Source organism: Canis lupus, chromosome 6, assembly GCF_011100685.1.
Source record: "Canis lupus familiaris isolate Mischka breed German Shepherd chromosome 6, alternate assembly UU_Cfam_GSD_1.0, whole genome shotgun sequence".
NCBI classification, from domain to species: domain Eukaryota; kingdom Metazoa; phylum Chordata; class Mammalia; order Carnivora; family Canidae; genus Canis; species Canis lupus.
In genome coordinates this window covers 24345393-24368946 of record NC_049227.1, presented here as the reverse complement: position 1 = coordinate 24368946, position 23554 = coordinate 24345393, and the positions used below count along the sequence as shown (strand labels likewise).

At 37.5% G+C, this 23554-nt stretch overlaps 1 protein-coding gene across 16 annotated transcripts in view; it reads left to right on the top strand.

The window, feature by feature from the left end:
• Positions 1 to 23554, top strand: part of LOC489979 (ATP-binding cassette sub-family A member 3-like) — a 191200-nt gene that overhangs the window by 46838 nt on the left and 120808 nt on the right. For 9 of the 16 annotated variants that reach the window (XR_005360835.1, XM_038540120.1, XM_038540119.1 and 6 more), the window contains 4 exons: positions 5673 to 5789; positions 6132 to 6249; positions 6926 to 7042; positions 12202 to 12375. The exons of 1 other annotated variant lie outside the window; for it this stretch is intronic. Coding sequence is in view for 14 of the 15 variants with exons in the window: in XM_038540120.1 (XP_038396048.1) it covers positions 5673 to 5789; positions 6132 to 6249; positions 6926 to 7042; positions 12202 to 12375 (526 nt within the window). In the remaining variant the exon portion in view is untranslated. The remainder of the gene's footprint in view (positions 1 to 5672; positions 5790 to 6131; positions 6250 to 6925; positions 7043 to 12201; positions 12376 to 23554) is intronic. 6 more of the 16 variants (XM_038540118.1, XM_038540117.1, XM_038540121.1 and 3 more) reach the window with 6 other exon arrangements.

The following is a 23554-nucleotide window of genomic DNA, read 5'->3' as shown; positions in this document are numbered from 1 at the left end:
CAACTTAGAGATTGTCCATTACATCTAGTAAATTTTTATTGAATATCAGGCATTGTGGACTTTGTTCAGCGTTGGGTATTTCTGTGTTACTATATTCTTCAGTTTTATTTTGAAACTGAGTTAAATAATCTGGAAACAGTATTGTCCTTTGGGGTCTTGCTTTTAATTTTTGTTAAGTGGATTAGAGTGGCATTTATTCTAAGTACTTCTCAACAGGGAGCAGTTTTCCTCCCAGAGGACATTTGGTAATGTCTGGGGATATTTGTTTACCTAGGATAGTTGCAACTGGCACCTCATAGGTCATTTAGGGTTGCTGTTAAATATCCTCTAATGCATAAGATAGCCTCCTTCCCCCCACAATTAAAAATTAGTCTGAAATGTAAATAATACTGAGAAATCCTGATGTATCCTGATGTATATAACACACTTAGGACAATGCTTTGCACTGAGTATGTTCTCAGTAGTGCTGAGGTTGGAAAATCCAACCTAGACTCAGGTCTAGGGCTAAATTTGGCCCACTGTTAATGCAAAATCCTTGAAAGTATTCTACCTATAACCCCATAATTATGTGGTTTTAAATTATGTGGTTTTAAACTCTGGCTCATGGAAACCGGAACTATTTCTAGCCATTTGTGATCTGTAGGTATTTGTTCTTCTAATCCTTATAAATGGTTCTTTTTATGGCCTCGACCTCATTCTTTATGCATATATGCTGATGAATACTAATATGAAGACTCAAGTAGGAGTACTTTTCAAAGATCCCTGAAACTCTCCCTCTGTAATTATCTCTGCTGTTATTTGACCCTGCAAACTCCAGCCACCTTGTCCTCTGTGGATTCCAAGCTTCTGCTCTCAGGAACATTGCTGGACTCTCACTCTAGTTAGCTGGGCAGCTGGTTAGCAACTAGCTAAGTGATTCATTGATCACAGGGCTAATCTCATTTGTTTCATTCTTCTCTAAGCGATTACTGGCCTTTATTGACTGGTCTTCCATGTCTTGAGAATCAGTTTTCTACTTGTGTTTCTTTACTTTAAAAATTATTTTTAATTTTTTTAGTTAACATCTAAATGACATATAAAGTATATGAGTTTTAGGTGTACAATATAATGATTTGATATATGTATACATTGCAAAATGATTATAATGAGTTTAGTTAACATCTGTAACTATACATAGTTAGGATTTGTTTGTGTATGTGCACTTTTAAGGTCTACTCTCTTTGCAACTTTCAAATACGTATACTGTATTGTTAACTCTCACCATCATGCTTTACATTACGTCCCCAGGATTTGCTTCTCTTATAACTAGAAATTTGTGCCTTTTAAGCACCTTCCCCTACCCCCTGCTTCTGGCAACTGCCAATTGGTTGTGTGTATCTATGATTTGGGTTTTTGTTGTTATTTCTGTTTTTAGATTTTGCATTTAGTGATATCATAAAGTGTTTGTATGACTTATTTCACTAAGCATAGCATCCTCAAGGTCTGTTCTTGTTGTGCAAATCACAAAATTTTTTCCTTTTTATGGCTGAATAATATTCCACCATATATATCTTTTTTCACATATATCTGACTTCTTTCACTAAGTATAATGCCTTGAAGCTCCATTTGTGTTGTTGCAGATGGTAGGATTCCTTCTTTTTTATGGCTGAGTGATGTTCATTGTATAGATGTCTTTTTTTTAAGTTGTTTCTAGTTAGAGGGTAAATCTGGTCCTATTTGCCCCCATCTAGGCCAGATGGGAAAGCCTTCCATTTCTCTAAAATTTTGTTTTAAATTAGAAATTTTGTATGAAAGAACTGTAGACACTATTTCCTTTTATTTAAGACAGTTACCTTGCATCTTGGCTGGGTTGCTGTCTTAGCTTCATTCAGCACTCATTTAAGATAGAGACACACAATTCCAAATGATTTCTTTTAAAATACCAATGCCTGTTACATAAATAATGCACGTTAAAAAAATGAAACAGACGAAGAAAACAGGCCTGAGCCACTTACTCAGAGATATTTCAACAATTTGATGTATCTTTTTCTTTCTCTGTATGAGTGTTTGCATGTGGACACCGCATATCTATACCTACAAGTTTTGGTGTCATAGGTTACTTAGGTTTTTGTAAACTTTCTCTTTTTTTTAAAAAAAAATTTTTATTTATTTATTCTTGAGAGACATAGAGAGGCAGAGACATAGGCAGAGGGAGAAGTAGGCTCCATGCAGGAAGCCTGATGTGGGACTTGATCCCGGGACTTCGGGATTACAACCGGAGCCAAAGGCAGACACTCAACCGCTGAGCTACCCAGGTGTCCTCTAAACTCTCTTTTCGATTTTTCATTGAAATTTGCTTTAATAGACTGAGTTTTTCGGTGATCCTTAATAAATCTGTTATTTCATGGTTCTGTAGTCTTTTAATTAACATTTTATTTCCTTATTTGGTTCCTTTGCATAATAAAATATACCTGAATCCATTTGTAAGAGTATTAGGAAGACTCAAATAACCAGATACCCTCACATTTATTTGTTTATTCAGGACACAATTTTAAGCACTTCCTATGTAGTAGACAGAGGACACTAAAGCCACAGAGTTTAATATTGAAATAAAAAAATTAAAATATATTACTTTAATAATATAGTAGAAAACATCTGTTTGAATAGTTTCTGGAAACTAGCACCACTACTTTCCCCACCCCCCCACGGTAAAAGCTTTATTTTTTATTTTTTATAAATTTATTTTTTATTGGTGTTCAATTTGCCAACATATAGACTAACACCCAGTGCTCATCCCATCAAGTGCCCCCCTCGGTGCCTGTCACCCAGTCACCCCCACCCCCCGCCCACCTCCCCTTCCACCACCCCTAGTTCGTTTCCCAGAGTTAGGAGTCTTTCATGTTCTGTCTCCCTTTCTGATATTTCCTACTCATTCTTCTCCTTTCCCCTTTATTCCCTTTCACTATTTTTTATATTCCCCAAATGAATGAAACCATATAATGTTTGTCCTTCTCCAGTTGACTTATTTCACTCAGCACAATACCCTCCAGGTCCATCCACATTGAAGCAAATGGTGGGGATTTGTCGTTTCTAATGGCTGAGTAATATTCCATTGTATACATAAACCACATCTTCTTTATCCATTCATCTTTCGATGGACACCGAGGTTCCTTCCACAGTTTGGCTATTGTGGACATTGCTGCTATAAACATCGGGGTGCTGGTGTCCCAGCATTTCATTGCATCTGTATCTTTGGGGTAAATCCCCAACAGTGCAATTGCTGGGTCGTAGGACAGGTCTATTTTTAACTCTTTGAGGAACCTCCACACAGTTTTCAGAGTAGCTGCACCATTTTTTTTTATCCTTTTAAATTAAAATGATCCTTTAAAACTAAATCCTTTTTTAAATTACCCTTTTAAATTAAAACGGTCTTGTAACTTTTTAAAAGTTGTCATTTAAACTCCAGTTAGCATACAGTATTATATTATATGTATATTATATTTTGCCTATATTGTATTAGGTATACAATATAATAATTCAACAGTTCCATATGTCACCCTGTACTCATCATGACAAGTGCACTCCTTAATCCTCACCACCTGTTTCACCCATTCCTTCACCTCCCTCTTCTCTAGTAACCATCAGGGTTGTTCTCTACAATTAAGAGTTTATTTCTTTTTAAAAATATTTTATTTATTTATTCATGAAAGACACAGGTAGAGAGAGAGGCAGAGACACAGGCAGAGGGAGAAGCAGGCTCCATGCAGGGAGCCCGATGCGGGACTTGATCCCTGGTCTTCAGGATCACACCCTGGGCTGAAGGCAGCGCTAAATCGCCGAGCCACCCAGGTTGCCCTAAGAGTTTATTTCTTGATTTCTCTCTCTATCCTTATTTTTATTTTTCCTCTTTTCTTCTTTGTTTTGTTTCTTGAATTCCATGTGAGTGAAATCATATGGTATTTGTCTTTCTCTGACCGACTTACTTCACTTAGCATTTTTTTTGGCCACATTATTAAGATTTTAATTTTTAATTTTTTATTATTATTTTTAATAAATTTATTTTTTATTGGTGTTCAATTTGCCAACATACAGAATAACACCCAGTGCTCATCCTGTCAAGTTCACTTAGCATTTTACTCTCTAGCTCTATCTGTGTCATTGCAAATGGCAAGATTTCATTCTTTTTGATGGCTGAGTAATTTTCCTATACACACACACACATATACACACACACATACCACATTTTCTTTATCCATTCATCAGTCAGTGGACATTTGGGCTGTTTCCGTAATTTGGCTATTATAGAATACTGTTATAAAAATCAAGTGCATGTATTCCTTTGAATTAGTATTTTTATATTCTTTGGGTAAATGCTGGATCATAGGGTAGTTCTATTTTTAACTTTTTTTGTGGAACCTCTATACTGTTTTCCACAGTGGCTGCACCAGTTTGCATTCCTATGAACAGTGCATGAGGGTTTGTTTTTTTTCTCCACTTCTTTACCGACACCTGTTGTTTCTTGTGTTTTTTATTTTAGCCAATCTGACAGGTGTGAGGTGATATCTCAAGTAGTTTTGATTTGAATTTCCCTGATGATGAGGGATGTTGAGTATCTTTTCATGTGTCTGTTGGCCATTTGTGCGTCTTCTTTGGAGAAATGTCTGGTTTCATGTCTTCTGCCTATTTTTTGATTGGATTATTTGTTTTTTGGGCATTGAATTTATAAATTCTTTATATATTTTGGATACTATGCTGAATTATAGTTCATGAATCTCACTGCTAAAATTCTGCAAACTTGCCCATTATGTTGTTTGGATTTTAGTGTTCATAGATGAGGACATTGAGGCACAGAGAGGTCAAGGGGTTTGCTCAAGGTTATATTGCTGGTAAGTGGCAGAGTGAGGATTCAAACCTGGGGAATCTGTTTCTCATTCACTGTACCAGAGAAAAGTAGCTTCAGAAATGTGCAGAGGCAGCATGATGGAGTGGGAAGAGCACAGAACAGGGAGCTCCTTCTGTACAGCTTTGGAGAAGCAACTCACTGTCTTTGAGTCTGGCTTTATGATCTGTAAAATTAAAAGGGTTTTTGTAGGTTAGGGATTGGCAAACTTTATCTGTAAACAAAACTAAATAATACATATTTTTTAGGTTTTGCAGGCTATATTACAGCTATCAATTCTATTGGAGAATGAACATAGCCATAGACAGTACAGAAGTAAATGAGCATGGGTGTATGCCAATAAAGCTTTATTTATAAAAGTATAAGGCAGCCTGGATTTAGCCCATTGGCTGTAATTTGCCTGTCCCTACTTTAATCTATAATTGAATTAAAGCATATTTACTTTCCTTTAATAGTTCCTGGAGATATAACATAATAAAAAGAAAGATGGTCTTGTTTTTTGTGTTTTAAATTTTTAATTAAGTATTTCTAGTGTTAGAACTGCAAATGGTAAGTTATCAGGAAGAAGATCTGGACTTAAAATTCCGAGTGGAATCAATAGCACTGCCACTTATTAGGTGGTTGGTTTTAGATTCCTTGACTACTCTGAGACTTGATTTCTATGTAAAATCAGGGTGATAATATTTAACCTATATAAGTTTTTGTGGGAAATAAGTCAGAATATGTTTATGGATGCATTTTGAAAACTATGAACTATTTTTCATGACATTTGGTTTGTGTTAACTTCCTACAGGAGTACCAGCTCATGATAGGACTCAGTAATGCTATGCTCTGGGCTTCCTATTTTGTCTCATTCTTTTTGATGTTTGTAATTATCACCTGTTTACTGTGCATGATTTTATTTGTCAAGGCAAGTATGTATTTGAATACAGCATGCTGCAGCTAAACTTCAAGGGGAATAAGATAACTGTGGGTGTGGGCTGAGTGGGTTTTAGGTTGCAAAGAAATATATATGTTTTTTATTCAATCCCCTTGAAATTCAGAAGCTGCTCAGTTTATTAGTACATAAAACCATAGATCTAGATGGGCAGCCCTTCCATGAGAAAAAGGTTATTTAACTTTGCATATCTCTGAACAGTGACCCATTTCACTAGGGCCACTCAAGTGTTAAGGGTATTTTCTTTTGCCTCCCTTGTTTATCTGTGACACCTCTTATATTATGACTAAACTGGCATCCTGGTTGTTTTGTTAGATTGTACCTGAAGTAGTCTTCCAGTACAGTGACCCATCTCTCGTCTTCGTGTTTTTCCTGTGCTTTGTCGTTTCCTCTATATCCTTTGGCTTTCTGATTTCCACATTATTCAATACAGGTGAGTCTAAGACTCCTCCCATGACAGATTCTCAGCATTTCAGTTGACTTTAAAGAGGATTTCATTTAGGAGCTCTTTCTAAACTTCAACTACCACCTCATATTCAGCCTCTACTTATTACACTCTAACAAAAAAGACAGATATCATATGCATGTAAAATGATTTGAGGGGAAGAGCAAAGATCAGGGAAAATCAGTATAGCATAGGGTGCCTGTAAAAAGAGGATAAAAACCTACATAAGATCACATGTGACAAGAAGGTGTCAACTAAAGTAGCGTCATGTGGAAATATTCATTCACTCACTTGCTCTTGAAAGTGTTTGGATCACTCATCACATGCCTGGGACCATGTTGAATATGCAAAAAGCGTGTGCAAATCAACTTCCTAACCTTTGCATTCTCACATATGAGAGGGATGTATGACTGGATAAATTCAGACTGGACTAAGGGAATTTGTACTTCTCCAGTGGTCATTTTCTGTTACTTACCATTCATTAAAAAAAGAAGTATATATATTTTTTCAGACAACAAATTTTCATCACTTTGACGTTTATATCTTTCATACTTGCTGAATAATTAGAGTATTACCTTCTCTTGGTCATTTAAGACACCAGGTACTATAAAAAATTTGCTTTATGGTAAACTTTACATTTCGTTGGTATTTTTATTGTTTTCAGCAATAACACTGCTACCAGTTGGTTGGTTCTTACAAAGTAGAGAGTCATACCTACTACCTATCATGAAGTATAGTAAAACTATGAGTGGAGAATCATTATGTCAAAGTCAAGCTGAAGGTAACATGCTGAGGGGTAAAGTATACAAATGCCAAGGAGAGACTCTTTGGCCAAAACAACTATGATGCTGATGAAATATTTTTAAAAATTATTTCTGTTTATAAACATTGCTGAGGTGGCACAAAGTCCAAAAGTTAGGTGGGAGGTGATTAAAAGCCAAAGCTAGCTTTTTTGTTGGGATTTTCTTTTGAGCACCAGAGATTTTGGTATTTTCTTCTGATAGCAATTCAGAGACCTCAGGTAAGCCTGGAGAACATGCCAAAGGTGGATTATTTAACAGGACACTTTGAATAAAGGTAAAACTTCAAAGAGCTCCTCTTGCTGTGTAAGTGAATGAGAAACAAAGGTACCACACAGAAGGAACAGTAAATTCTTATTTTGCTTAAATTCACCAATGTATTAAGATTGTGGTTTATGTGAGAATGGCATCAGTGAATACAATCAGCAGGAATAAATTACACGTTTTAATAGGAGATTGGTGAGTTATATAAAATTTTATATTTTGGAAGTTATGGAAGTGCTACCATTCTATTTTTTTTCTACAGGTGCTTTTCCATATCTGTTTTTTAAAATTATAAGTCCTTTAAATTTTTTCATGGTATGAAATAGATAACAAATGCAAGAGTGTTTTTACAGTGTTCATAATAATAAAATGAATACCCCGGTGCTCATCCAAGTACTCAACATACCACATTGGAAAACAGAAATTGCTAGTATCTAAGGAATGCTTTAGGTGCTCCTTTCTGATTATAACCACTATTCTGATTTACTTTTCTTTACAGATTTGCTTTTTTTTTTGCCACTTATATATATCTATTATTAGCTAATGTATTGCTTAGTTTTATTAATGAAATTATACTGTATAATTTGGATACAGCATGGTGTTATGATTTAGGCTTTATATAGTTGTAATTTCATTTTTACTGTTGTATGGTATTCTCTTTTTTTGTATGGAATTCTCTTGTACAGTTATCAGTTTTATGTTTGATAGGTATGTGGGTTGTTTCTAGTTATTGTTATGAATAATATTGATGTGAACATTCTTGTATATGTCAGTTGGTAGAGATATACAAGGATATTTCTGGGGTGTATAATTAGGAGTGGAATATCTTACTCAGGTAGGGTATGTGAGCAGGTTACTTAACTAGGTTATGTCAAACTGTTTCCAAAGTGGTTGTATAATTTCAAATCCCTCCTAGCAGTAAGTATGTATCGCTACTGTTTCAGACTTGTAAAATTTGTATCATATTTGAGGTGTGAAAGGCATCTCATAGTACTTTTAATTTGTAATTTCCTGGTAATTATTGATTCTGATCATATTTTTTTATAAATTTATTTTTTTATTGATGTTCAATTTGCCAACATATAGAATAACACGCTCATCCCATCAAGTGCCCCCCTCAGTGCCCATCACCCAGTCCCCCCACCCCCGCCCACCTCCCCTTCCACCACCCAGAGTTAGGAGTCTCTCATGTTCTGTCTCCCTTTCTGGTATTTCCCAACATTTTTTCTCCTTTCCCCTTTATTCCCTTTCACTATTTTTTATATTCCCCAAATGAATGAGACCATATAATGTTTGTCCTTCTCTGATTGACTAATTTCACTCAGCACAATACCCTCCAGTTCCATCCACGTCGAAGCAGATGGGGGGTATTTGTCATTTCTAATGGCTGAGTAATATTCCATTGTATACATATACCACATCTTCTTTATCCATTGTCTTTCGATGGACACCGAGGCTCCTTCCACAGTTTGGCTATTGTGGACATTGCTGCTATAAACATTGAGGTGCATATAAACATGCAGGTGTCCCGGCGTTTCACTGCATCTGTATCTTTGGGGTAAATCCCCAGCAGTGCAATTGCTGGGTCGGGCAGGTCTATTTTTAACTCTTTGAGGAACCTCCACACAGTTTTCCAGAGTGGCTGTACCAGTTCACATTCCCACCAACAGTGCAGGACGGTTCCCCTTTCTCCACATCCTCTCCAACATTTGTGGTTTCCTGCCTTGTTAATTTTCCCCATTCTCACTGGTGTGAGGCGGTATCTCATTGTGGTTTTGATTTGTATTTCCCTAATGGCCAGTAATGCAGAGCATTTTCTTATGTGCTTTTTGGCCATGTCTGTCTTCCCTGTGAGATTTCTGTTCGTGTCTTTTGCTCATTTCATGATTGGATTGTGTGTTGCTTTGCTGTTGAGTTTAATAAGTTCTTTATAGATCTTGGATACTAGCCCTTTATCTAATAGGTCATTTGCAAATATCTTCTCCCATTCTGTAGGTTGTCTTTTAGTTTTGTTGACTGTTTCTTTTGCTGTGCAAAAGCTTCTTATCTTGATGAAGTCCCAATAGTTCATTTTTGCTTTTGTTTCTCTTGCCTTCATGGATGTATCTTGCAAAGAAGTTACTGTGGCCAAGTTCAAAAAGAGTGTTGCCTGATGCTGATCATATTTTTAGGTTAATAAGAACTGTATGTTTTTCTCTATAAAATGCCTGTTTATATCTTTTTACATATTTTTACATCTTTATAAAAGTATAATATATATATTATAAAACTCACCCACTAGTAGATTTTTCAAGTTACGCAACCATTACCAAATCTCATTTTAGAAACTCTCTATCACTCTCAAAATTTCCCTTGAGCTAATTTCTCATTCTTGTCTCTCTAGTATAAGGCAACAACTCCTGCTTTCTCTATATATCAGTTTGACCTATCCGGACATTTGGTATGTATGGGTAAAATATGGAGTCTTCTAAAATATCTAGTCTAGTTCCTTTTACTTGCTCTAGCATGTATCAGTCTTTCCTTTCTGCTAATTGCTGAATAATATTTCCTTATATGGATATGCATTTTTTTATCCATCTAAGGGTTGAAGGACATTTAAATTGTTTGCAGTATTTTTGGCCATTATGAATAACACTGTTATGACTATTTACATACAGGTCTTTGTGTGGACATATGTTTTTAGTTCTCCTGGAAATGGAATGGTTGGATTGTGAGATAAATTTATATTTAACTTTTAAAGAACTTTCCCAAATTTTTTCCAGTGTGACTATACAACTTTATATTTATCCCCACTAGCAATGAATAAGGGTTCCTATTTCACCACATCCTGTCCTTTTGCCCCCCTTTAATTTAATATAATTTAATTTAATATTCCAGTATAGTTAACATACTGTGCTCTGTTAGTTTCCGGTGTATGATACGGTGATTCAGCAATTCCACACAACACCCAGTGCTCATCACAGTGAGTGCACTACTTAATTCCCATTACCTATTTCACCCATCTCCACACCCCTCCAACCTCCCCTCTGGTAGCTATCAGTTTGTTCTGTATAGTTCAGAGTCTGTTTTTTGGTTTGCCTCTCTCTCTTTTTTCCCCTCATCTCATTTGTTTTGCTTGTTGATTTGTTTGTTAAGTAGACTCCATGCTGGGCGGGGCCTGAACTCAGGACCCTAAGATCAAGAGTTGGATGCTCAACCAACTATGCCATCCAGGTGGCCCTCATATGTTTTGTTTCTTAAGTGAAATGAGTGAAATCATACAGTATTTGACACATATGAGTGAAATCATACAGTATTTGACTTTCTCTGACATATTTCGCTTAGCATAATACTCTCTAGCCTGGAAGTTCCTCACAAAGTTAAAAACAGAACTATGAATCAGTAATTGCACTACTAGGTATTTACCCAAAGAATACAAAAATATTAATTCAAAAGTATGTTTGCACCCTGATGTTTATATCAACATTATCCAACAATAACCAAATTATGGTAACAGCCCAAGTATCCATCGACTGATGAATGGGTAAAGAAAGTGTGATGTACACACACACATACACACACACACACACAGGAATAATAGCCACAAAAAAGAATGAAGTCTTGGGGAATGTTTTTAACACACAGCACTGTCCCAGAGGGTGAACTGACATGTTAACTTAATCATCCTTTTAAAGGCCCTCTCTCTAAATGTAGCCACATTCTGAGGTACTGGAGGTTAGGGCTTTAACATAAGAATATTCAGATGGTAGACACAATCCAACCTGGTATTCCTACTAATTTTTTTTTACTTAATGTAAAATATTGCATATAAAAATTTTAGAAATAATATGAGTTTTTGGATGACTTTTTTTTCCTGCAGAGAGGATTTAATTTTAAATCCATCAGTCATTTAGGTATGGGGCTCTAGCGCCCCTAGGTTAGGGGTTTGATAATAATCTAATAAGGATTTTAGGTGATTGAAAATGTTCTATTTCTGGTACACTTGTACTTTAGATGTAGCTTTTCAGGGCCCTAAGTAAAAGTTTGAGCTTCTTTTCTTTACTAGCATGTATTAATTTCTTATGCCCTTGAGTTCTCTTCTTACCTTGATTTTGGCCCTACAAATTGTCCTTGCCTGGTAGCTCTCTGTCCTTATCATACTTAAAAAGTAATACTTTAATATACAAATAAATAAATAAACAAGCAAACAAACTTAAAAAAATAATTTGTCTAGATTTTTCCATCATCATTAAAAGAGTTGATCTGAAATAATGCAATTCCCATGATACATTGCATTCTAATCCAGATGCTTCTCTATTACACTGACTTTTTTCTCCATCTTTTTAATGTACTGTTTCATAAAGTATTATAATTAAGTATTCAAAGTGTCATAAATAAGACTGGAAATATGTCTATAACCTCTGTCAACTTTTTCAGGCTTCATCTTCCAAAATTCCAAAATAAATGGAAATAGTGTAGGTGTATTTGTATGACATAATTAGTGGTGGTGTACATCTAGAGATTGTTAGGCTGAGTAGTCATGAATAAAAATGAAAGGAAGTTTTTATAAACATAAAGATAAGTCCTTTTTTAGATGAGTAAATATCCACAATCATTAGTGTAAGAAGGAGGATAAATTCCAGAAAAGTTTATTCCTTGTGCCATTCATTAATTCACTCATTCATTTAAGCAAAATATTTATTGAGAACCTGTCTGTATTCAGCAGTTCTAGATGTTTGTGATACAGTGGTTGGTGGTAACAAAGCCATTTTCTCTTCTTTTGTAGGGTCTACATTTAGACCTAAATTTTAGAGCTTTTTTGTAATAAGATGAGGATATTTCTGCATCAAGTTTTTGTAGTTTATGTGAACTGACTCTATATTTTCCTTCTTTTCAGCTACTTTGGCTGTTTCTTTTGGAGGTTTCTTCTATTTTGTCACCTTTTTTCTATATGTATTCGTGAGCACCGCGTATGAATATATGACCCTCACTGAGAAGCTGGCTTTCTGTCTCTGTTCAAATGTTGCAGTAGCGTTGGGGATTGATTTTATATGCAGGATGGAAATGAAGCGTGAGTCTTTCCTTTGTAAAACTGACTTTGATGATTAGATTCCCAGGAAGAAAAGGCATGCGATATGGGGTTGCCAAAGGAGTGGATGGGACAGTGAGTGAAAGATGATTGTAGTGTTTCTTAAATATTTTTCTGGATTATAGTAATTTATCATAAAAATTATATCTCTGTTATATATATATGTTTGTGTATATATGTATATACACTATATATATACCTGTATGTACATGAAAATATATATGCAGATATTTATTTATGTATATATGTGTTTGCATGTCTTTATTATATCTGTGGGCTTGTTTTGGGAGACAGTTTTGCCACCTAGGGGATATTGGCAATGCCTGGAGATATTTTTTTGTTTTTGATTATAGTATCTGGTGGAGGACTGCTACTGAATATCATACAAAGTACAGAACATTCCCTGAAACAGAGGTATCCAGGTTCAAATGTCAGTAATGTCAAGGTTGAGACACCTAGCTAATACCCATATTTTAACATCTGTGATGTCACACTGTTGCATCTAATTCCTATCTAATATCAAGAGTTCCTTCTACCTTTTCCCTATCCATATATATACCACCTCCCTGTCCAACCATGAGAAATGTGGCCCCCCACCATTATCAGTATAATTAAGCATTTGTTCAGTTTTGCACTACTCCAAAAATAGGTAGGGAAATGTTCATCCATACCACTGTAAGCAAAAAACATATTAAATATGGTAATTATTTGTAATTCTACATTTAGTCTGAGGCTGTGTAGTCAAAGTACTAGGTTAAAAAATTATTTGGGTTAGTACTTTTTTTTTTACTTTCAGTTTAGTTATTCATTTGAAATATAAGTAGGTACATTTGTTTCTGTTTGTATCCCATTTTTCATTCCAACACCATTGTTTGTATAATATAAATTTCTGAGTATATAAAACATTAACACAATATTTAGAAAGTAAAAACTGTAAAAAAAAAAGCAATAGTTAGATAAGAATCATTCCCTCTTCTTACCAATACCTCTCTTTTTAAAATTTTTTTTATTGGACTTCAATTTGCCAACATCTAGCATAACACCCAGTGCTCATCTCACCAAGTGCCCCCCTTAGTGCCCATCACCCAGTCACCCCAACCCCCCACCCACCACCCTTTCCACTACCCAAAGTTCATTTCCCAAAAGTTCATTTCCCAAAGTTAGGTGTCTCTCATGTTTTGTCACCCTCACTGATATTTTCACTCATTTTCTCTCCTTTCCCTTTATTCCCCTTCATAATTTTTATATTCCCCAAATGAATGAGACCATATAATGTTTGTCCTTCAAACATTCAGCATAATACCCTCCAGTTCCATCCACGTTGAAGCAAATGGTGGGGATTTGTCGTTTCTAATGGCTGAGTAATACTCCATTGTATACATAGACCACATCTTCTTTATCCATTCATCTTTCAATGGACACTGAGGCTTCTTCCACAGTTTGGCTATTGTGGACATGGCTGCTATAAACATCGGGGTGCAGATGTCCTGCTGTTTCACTGCATCTGTATCTTTGGGGTAAATCCCCAGCAGTGCAATTGCTGGGTCATAGGGCAGATCTATTTTTAACTCTTTGAGGAACCTCCACACAGCTTTCCAGAGTGGCTGTACCAGTTCACATTCCCACCAACAGTGCAGGACGGTTCCCCTTTCTCCACATCCTCTCCAACATTTGTGGTTTCCTGCCTTGTTAATTTTCCCCATTCTCACTGGTGTGAGGCGGTATCTCATTGTGGTTTTGATTTGTATTTCCCTGATGGCCAGTGATGCGGAACATTTTCTCATGTGCCTGTTGGCCATGTCTATGTCTTCCTCTGTGAAATTTCTGTTCATGTCTTTTGTCCATTTCATGATTGGGTTGTTTGTTCCTTTGCTGTTGAGTTTAATAAATTTTTTATAGATTTTGGATACTAGCCCCTTATCTGATAGGTCATTTGCAAATATCTTCTCCCATTCTGTAGGTTGTCTTTTAGTTTTGTTGACTGTTTCTTTGGCTGTGCAGAAGCTTTTTTCTTGATGAAGTCCCAATAATTCATTTTTGCTTTTGTTTCTTTTGCCTTCATGGATGTATCTTGCAAGAAGTTGCTGTGGCGGGAGGCGGGGTAAGATGGCAGAAGAGTAGGGTTCCCAAGTCACCTGTCCCCACCAACTTACCTAGATAACTTTCAAATCAGCCTGAAAACATATGAATTCGCTCTGAGATTTAAAGAGAGAACAGCTGGAATGCTACAGTGAGAAGAGTTTGCGCTTCTATCAAGGTAGGAAGAGGGGAAAAAAAGGAAATAAAAAAGCATCCAAGGGGGAGGGGCCCCACAAGGACCCGGGCTAAGGCCGGTATGGAGAGCCTCCAGGACAGGAAAGCCCAGTCCCTGAGAAGCAGGGCTTTACCAATCTTCCCAGAGGGAAAGGCGCTCCTAGGGAGCTCGGGCAGGATCCCAGGAGGGCCAGGGATGCCCTCAGGCTCCCAGGGGCACTAACAGGAACTGCACCCCAGGGAGAGCACGCCACACACCGCGGGCCAAGCTCCCTAAAGGCCTGGAGCGCACACCCCGTGGGGCCCAGGGAGCAGCTCTGGTGGCTCAGGTTGTGCCTTCACACTGAGGGGTGTTTGCAGTCCCAGGAGCGTGATTCCAGCAGTGCAGGCCCCACAGCCTGGGCGCTGGGGCCACGGCCCAGGATGCGGCACTCCCCCGAGGACAGGCATAGGCCTGGAGGACACAGGACAGCAAGGTCCCTCCTGCCGCCTAGGCAGCCCCAAGCTGTGCAGATCGGCGCCCCCTGCCCCTGGAGCATCCAGGCCCCTGTGGACTGGGAACGGTGGTAGTTACTGTGGGAGCTGACTCCAGAGATGGAGAGCTGGCCGCCACCACTGTTGTTCCTTCTGGTGTCACCTTGTACCTGGGACTGATCAGGGGCCTCACAGGATAAACAGCTCCCACTGAGCCTTGCACCTGGCAGGGGGCTGGGCAGCTCCCCCAGATGCACACCCCTGAGAATCACCACAGCAGGCCCCTACCCCAGAAGACCAGCTGGAAGGACAGGGGATGAGCAAGTTATTGACCAAGCAGCACTGGAAAGTTCCAGGGGAAGTCGAAGGATTTACAGTATATAGAATCAGAGGATACTCCCCCTTGTTTTTTCTTTTGTTTCCCCCACCCCTTTTTTTTCCCTCTCTTTTTCTCCTTTTTCCAGTACAACTTGTTTTTGGCCACTCTGCACTGAGCAAAATGACTAGAAGGAAACACTCACCTCAAAAGAAAGAATCAGAAATAGTCCTCTCCCACAGAGTTACAAAATTTGGATTACAATTCAGTGTCAGAAAGCCAATTCAGAAGCACTATTATAAAGCTAGTAGTGGCTCTAGAAAAAAGCATAAAGGATTCAAGAGACTTCATGACTGCAGAATTTAAATCTAATCAGGCCAAAATTAAAAATCAATTAAATGAGATGCAATCCAAACTGGAGGTCCTAATGATGGTTAACAAGGTAGAAGAACGAGTGAGTGACATAGAAGACAAGTTGATGGCAAGGAAGGAAAATGAGGAAAAAAGAGACAAACAAAAGATCATGAGTATGGGTTAAGGGAAATAAGTGACAGCCTCAGAAGGAAAAATCTAGGTTTAATTGGGGTTCCCGAGGGCGCCGAAAGGGACAGAGGTCCAGAAACTGTATTTGAACAAATCATAGCTGAGAACTTCCCTAACTTGGGAAGGGAAACAGGCATTCAGATCCAGGAGATAGAGAGATACTCCCCTTAAAATCAATAAAAACTGCTCAACACCTTGACATTTAATAGTGAAACTTGCAAATTCCAGAGATAAAGAGAAGGTCCTTAAAGCATCAAGAGATAAAAAAATCCATAACCTTTATGGGGAGAAGTATTAGGTTAACAGCAGACCTCTCCACAGAGACCTGGCAGGCCAGAAAGGGCTGGCAAGATATATTCAGGGTCCTATATTAGAAGAACATGTAGCCAAGACTACTTTATCCAGCAAGGCTGTCATTCAGAATAGAAGGAGAGATAAAGAGCTTCCAAGATAGGCAGAACCTGAAAGAATATGTGACCACCAAACCAGCTCTGCAAGAAATATTAAGGGGGACCCTGTAAAAGAAAGAGGAAGTCCAAGGAAACAATCCACAAAAACAGGGACTGAATAGGTATTATGATGAAAATAAATTCATCTTTCTCTCTTTTTTAAAGATTTTATTTATTTATTCATAGACACACACACACACATACACACACACACACAGAGAGAGAGAGAGAGAGAGAGATAGAGGCAGAGACACAGGCAGAGGGAGAATCTAGCTCCCTGCAGGGAGCCCAACGTGGGACTGGATCCTGGGTCTCCAGGATCACACCCTGGGCTGCAGGCGGTGCCAAACTGCTGCGCCACCAGAGCTGCCCTAAATTCATATCTTTCAATAGTAACTCTGAAGGTGAACAGGCTTAATGACCCCCAAAAAGGACACAGTGTTTCAGACTGTATAAAAAAGAAAGACCCATCTATTTGCTGTTTATAAGAGACTCATTTTAGACATAAGGACACCTACAGCCTGAAAATAAAAGGTTGGAGAACCATTTACCACTCAAACGGTCCTCAAAAGAAAGCAGGGGTAGCCATCCTTATATCAGATAAATTAAAGTTTATCCCAAAGACTGTAGTGAGAGATGAAGAGGGACACTATATCATACTTAAAGGATCTATCCAACAAGATGACTTAACAATCATGAATATTTATGCCCCGAATGTGTTAACTGCCAAGTATCTCAATCAATTAATAACTGAAGTACATACTTAGATAACATACTTAGATAATAATACACTTATACTTGGAGATTCGAATACAGCACTTTCTGCGTTCGATAGATCTTCTAAGCACAACATCTCCAAAGAAAAAAGAGCTTTAAATGATACACTGGACCAGATGGATTTCACAGATATTTACAGAACTTTACATCCAAACGCAACTGAATACACATTCTTCTCAAGTGCACATGGAACTTTCTCCAGAATAAACCACATACTGGGTCACAAATTAGGTCTGAGCCGATACCGAAGATTGGGATCATCCCCTGCATATTTTCAGACCATAATGCTTTGAAACTAGAACTAAATCACAAAGAGAAGTTTGGAAGGATTTCAAACATGAGGAGGTTAAGGACCATCCTGCTAAAAGATGAAAGGGTCAACAGGGAATTAGGGAAGAATTTAAAAGATTCATGGAAACTAATGAGAATGAAGATACAACCATTCAAAATCTTTGGGATGCAGCAAAAGCAGTCCTGAGGGGGAAATACATCGCAATACAAGCATCCATCCAAAAACTGGAAAGAACTCAAATACAAAATCTAACCTTATAACTAAAGGAGCTGGAGAAAAAAACAGCAAATAGGTCCTACACCCAGCAGAAGAAGAGAATTAATAAAGATTCGAGCAGAACACAATGAAATAGAGACCAGAAGAACTGTGGAACAGAATAACAAAACCAGGAGTTGGTTCTTTGAAAGAATTAAGAAGATAGATAAACCATTAGCTAGCTTTATTAAAAAGAAGAGAAAAAAGACTCAATTAATAAAATTATGAATGAGAAAGGAGAGATCACCACCAATACCATGGAAATACGAACGATTTTAAAAACTTATTGTGAGGAGCTATACGCCAAAAAATTAAGCAATCTAGAAGAAATGGACACATTTCTGGAAAACCACAAACTACCAAAACTGGAACAGGAAGAAATGGAAATCCTGAACAGGCCAATAACCAGGGAGGAAATTGAATCAGTCATTAAAAACCTCCCAAGACACTAAAGTCCAGGGCCAGATGTCTTCCTAGGGGAGTTCTACCAAATGTTTAAAGAAAAAACCATACCTTTTCTACTAAAGCTGATCAGAAAGATAGAAAAGATAGAAAAAAAAGATGGAGTACTTCCAAGCTCATTCTCTGAGGCCAGTATCACCTTAATTCCAAAACCAGACAAAGACCCCCACCGAAAAGGAGAATTATAGACCAATATCCCTGATGAACATGGATGAAAAATTCTCAACAAAACACTAGCCAATAGGATCCAACAATACCTTAAGTAGACTATTCACCATGACCAAGTGGGATTTATCCCTGGGATGCAAGGCTGGTTCAACACTCATAAAGTAATCAATGTGATTGATCATATCAGCAAGAGAAGAAACAAGAACCATAGGATCCTCTCAATAGATGCAGAGAACGCATTTGACAAAATACAGCATCCATTCCTGATCAAAACTCTTGGGAGTGTAGGGATAAAGGGAACATTGCTCAGCATCTTAAAAGCCATCTACAAAAAGCCCACAGCAAATATCATTCTCAATGGGGAAACACTGGGAGCCTTTCCCCTAAGATCAGGAACATGACAGAGATGTCCACTCTTACCACTGCTATTCAACATAGTATTAGAAGTCCTAGCCTCCCTCAGCAATCAGGCAACAAAAGGAAATAAAAGGCATTCAAATTGGCAAAGAAGTCAAACTCTCCCTCTTTGCAGATGACATGGTACTGTACATAGAAAACCCAAAGACTCCACCCATGATTGCTAGAACTCATACAGCAATTCAGCAGTGTGGCGGGATACAATACCAATCCCCAGAAATCAGTGGCATTTCTATACACTAACAATGAGACTGAAGAAAGAGAAAGTAAGGAGTCAATCCCAATTACTACTGCACCAAAAGGATCTATACCTTAAAAACTACAGAACATTTCTGAAAGAAATTGAAGAGGACACAAAGAGATGGAAAAATATTCCATGCTCATGGATTGGAAGAATTAATATTGTTAAAATGTCAATGTTACCAAGGGCAATTTACACATTTAATGCAATCCCTATCAAAATACAATGGATTTTCTTCAGAGAGTTTGAACAAATCATCTTAAGATTTGTGTGGGATCAGAAAAGACCCCAAATAGCCAGGAGAATATTAAAAAAGAAAACCATATCTGGGGGCATCACAATGCCAGATTTCAGGTTGTACTACAAAGCTGTGGTCATCAAGACAGTGTGGTACTGGCACAAAAACAGACACATAGATCAGTGGAACAGAATAGAGAATCCAGAAGTGGACCCTCAACTTTATGGTCAACCAATATTTGACAAAGGAGGAAAGACTATCCACTGGAAAAAAGACAGTCTGTTCAATAAATGGTGCTGGGAAACTTGGACATCCACATGCAGAAGAATGAAACTTGACCATTCTCTTACACTACACAAAGATAAACTCAAAATGGATGAAAGATCTAAATGTGAGACAAGATTCCATCAAAATCCTAGAGGGAACACAGGCATCAGGGATATTTGTCTATAATTCTCCTTTTTGGTGTGGTCTTTGCCTTTACCAATACCTCTCATCCTTGTAGGTAATATCTTACTCAATTCTGTTTTATCTTTTTCTGTGTTTTAGTTTCTAAAAAATTCATAATTTCTATATTTTCTTATTACTTAGTTTCTTATAAAAGTGTTTATGTACTGCATATTCCTTTACAATGTGCTTTTCAGCTAACATATTTTAGAAATAATTTCCTATGAGTTTGCCAATATATCTTCTTTAGTTTTTATAGATACATTGTGTGGATGTGGCAATGTTCATTCAACCTATCTTCTATCTATGAGCATTTAGGAACTTTATATTATTTTTCATTTAAAATAAGCCTGAGGGGTGCCTGGGTGGTTCAGTCAGTTAAGTGTCTGCCTTTGGCTCAGCCATGATCTCAGTGTCTGGAGAATTAGATTCCCTGCTCAGTGGGGCTCCCTGCTCAGTGGGGAGCCTGCTTCTCCTTCTCCCTCTGTTACTCCTCCTGTTTGTGATCTCTGTGTGTCAAATAAATAAAATCTTTAAAAGTAAGATAGAATAAATCTGAAATGAATTATACATAAGTATTTTTGTGTTCTTGGATATGTAGTATAAGAGTAAATTACCAGAGGTGGGTCTGAGTAGGGTTTTGATTAAAAATTTAGTTCTTCAATAGATGTAGAAATGTTCAGATTATGCCTTTTCCTTGAGTAAGATTTAGTAGCTTGTGTCTTGTATAGAATTTGTCCACTATATGTAAGTGGTCAAAATTGTGAACATAAAGTTGTTCTTCATATTCATTTATTATCTTTTTTCTGAGCCCTTTAAAATATTAAACTTTACACTCAGTAAAATTGCCCTTTTTGGAGGTGTGCAATTCTGTGAGTTTCAACACCTGTATATATTAATTTAACCTCCACAGCAATCAGGAAACAGAACTGTTTCCTCATAAAAAAATTCCCTTGTGTTGCCCTTTCTCTTCAACCCCTAATACGTAGCAATCACTGATCTGTTCATCTTGGCATTTTTGCGTTTTCCAGAATCCATGAAAATGGAATTGTGCAGTTTTAACACTGACTTCTACTTAGCCCAAGGCACTTGTTCTTCATCCATGCTGTTACCTGTATCAGCAGTTCAATTCTTTATATTGTAAATAGTCAACTGATTAGGGATCCTAATTACTTATGAAAAATCCCTTATCTTTGTTATATAACATGTGTTTGTTCTGTTCTGTGTTTTTTTATTTTTTTAATAATAAATTTATTTTTTATTGGTGTTCAATTTGCCAACATACAGAATAACATCCAGTGCTCATCCGGTCAAGTGCCCCCCTCAGTGCCCGCCACCCAGTCACCCCCACCCCCCGCTCTCCTCCCCTTCCACCACTCCTAGTTCATTTCCCAGAGTAAGGAGTCTTTATGTTCTGTCTCCCTTTCTGATATTTCCTACCCATTTATTCTTCCTTCCCTCCTATTCCCTTTCACTATTATTTATATTCCCCAAATGAATGAGAACATATAATGTTTGTCCTTCTCCGATTGACTTATTTCACTCAGCATAATACCCTCCAGTTCCATCCACATTGAAGCAAATGGTGGGTATTTGTCATTTCTAATAGCTGAATAATATTCCATTGTATACATAAACCACATCTTCTTTATCCACTCATCTTTCGATGGACACCGAGGCTCCTTCCACACTTTGGCTATTATGGACATTGCTGTTATAAACATTGGGGTGCAGGTGTCCCGGCGTTTCATTGCATCTGTATCTTTGGGGTAAATCCCCAACAGTGCAATTGCTGGGTCGTAGGGCAGGATACATCCACAAAGGCAAAAGAAACAAAAGCAAAATGAACTATTGGGACTTCATCAAGATAAGAAGCTTTTGCACAGCAAAGGATACAGTCAACAAAACTCAAAGACAATCTACAGAATGGGAGAAGATATTTGCAAATGACCTATCAGATAAAGGGCTAGTTTCCAAGATCTATAAAGAACTTATTAAACTCAATAGCAAAGGAACAAACAACCCAATCATGAAATGGGCAAAAGACATGAACAGAAATCTCACAGAGGAAGACATAAACATAGCCAACATGCACATGAGAAAATGCTCTGCATCACTTGCCATCAGGGAAATACAAATCAAAACCACAATGAGATACCACCTCACACCAGTGAGAATGGGGAAAATTTTTTTTTCTTTTTCATTTTTTTTAATTTATTTTTTATTGGTGTTCAATTTACTAACATACAGAATAACCCCCAGTGCCCGTCACCCATTTACTCCCACCCCCCGCCCTCCTCCCCTTCTACCACCCCTAGTTCGTTTCCCAGAGTTAGCAGTCTTTACGTTCTGTCTCCCTTTCTGATATTTCCCACACATTTCTTCTCTCTTCCCTTATATTCCCTTTCACTATTATTTATATTCCTCAAATGAATGAGAACATATAATGTTTGTCCTTCTCCGACTGACTTACTTCACTCAGCATAATACCCTCCAGTTCCATCCACGTTGAAGCAAATGGTGGGTATTTGTCATTTCTAATAGCTGAGTAATATTCCATTGTATACATAAACCACATTTTCTTTATCCATTCATCTTTCGTTGGACACCGAGGCTCCTTCCACAGTTTGGCTATCTTGGCCATTGCTGCTATAAACATTGGGGTGCAGGTGTCCCGGCGTTTCACTGCATCTGTATCTTTGGGGTAAATCCCCAACAGTGCAATTGCTGGGTCGTAGGGCAGGTATATTTTTAACTGTTTGAGGAACCTCCACACAGTTTTCCAGAGTGGCTGCACCAGTTCACATTCCCACCAACAGTGTAAGAGGGTTCCCTTTTCTCCGCATCCTCTCCAACATTTGTGGTTTCCTGCCTTGTTAATTTTCCCGAGAATGGAAAGAAGGGAAAATTAAGAAGGGAGAAGCAGGCTCTGTGCAGGGAGCATGTTGTGGGATTCAATCCCGGGACTCTGGGATCATGCCCTGGGCCGAATGCAGGCACTAAACCGCTGAGCCACCCAGGTGTCCCTGTTTTGCTTTTTATTTTTTTATTATTTTATTTTATTTTATTTTATTTCATTTTATTTTTTTGTATATTTTTTTATTGGAGTTCGATTTGCCAACATATAGCATAACACCCAGTGCTCATCCCATCAATTGCCCCCTCACCCAGTCCCTCAACCTCCCACCCACCTCCCCTTCCACTACCCCTTGTTCATTTCCCGAGTTAGGAGTCTTTCATGTTCTGTTACCCTCACTGACATTTCCCACTCATTTTCTCTCCTGTCTCCTTTATTCCCTTTCACTATTTTTAAATTCATGTTTCTCTTCATTTGCGTTTGTATTTTCTCCTTTTAATATTCTCATCTTGGTGGATATAAAGTGGCATGTTATTATGGCTTTGGATTGCATTTCTCTAATGACTAATGATATTAAGCATCTTTTCACATGCTTGTTGGACATCTGTACAACTTCTTTGAAGAAATATCTATTCAAGTCCTTTGCCTATTTTTGTATTGGATTGTTCATCTTTTGTTGTTAAGTTGTAAGAGTTCTTTATATATTCAAGATACAAGCCTTTTATTATATGATATTTTCTTTCTTTCTGTAGATTGTGTTTTAACTTTCTTGTTAATGCCCTCTATGCACAGAGGTTTTTCATTTTAATGGCATCAAATTTATTTATTACTTTATTGCTTGTGTTTTGGTGCCATATGTTTACTAAACTAAACCCAAAGTCATGAATATTTGCCTCCATGTTTTCTTTCTAAGAGTTTTTTAAAAAAGTAATTGTATTTATTTAGGGTTTTGATCTATTTTAAAAAAGTTAA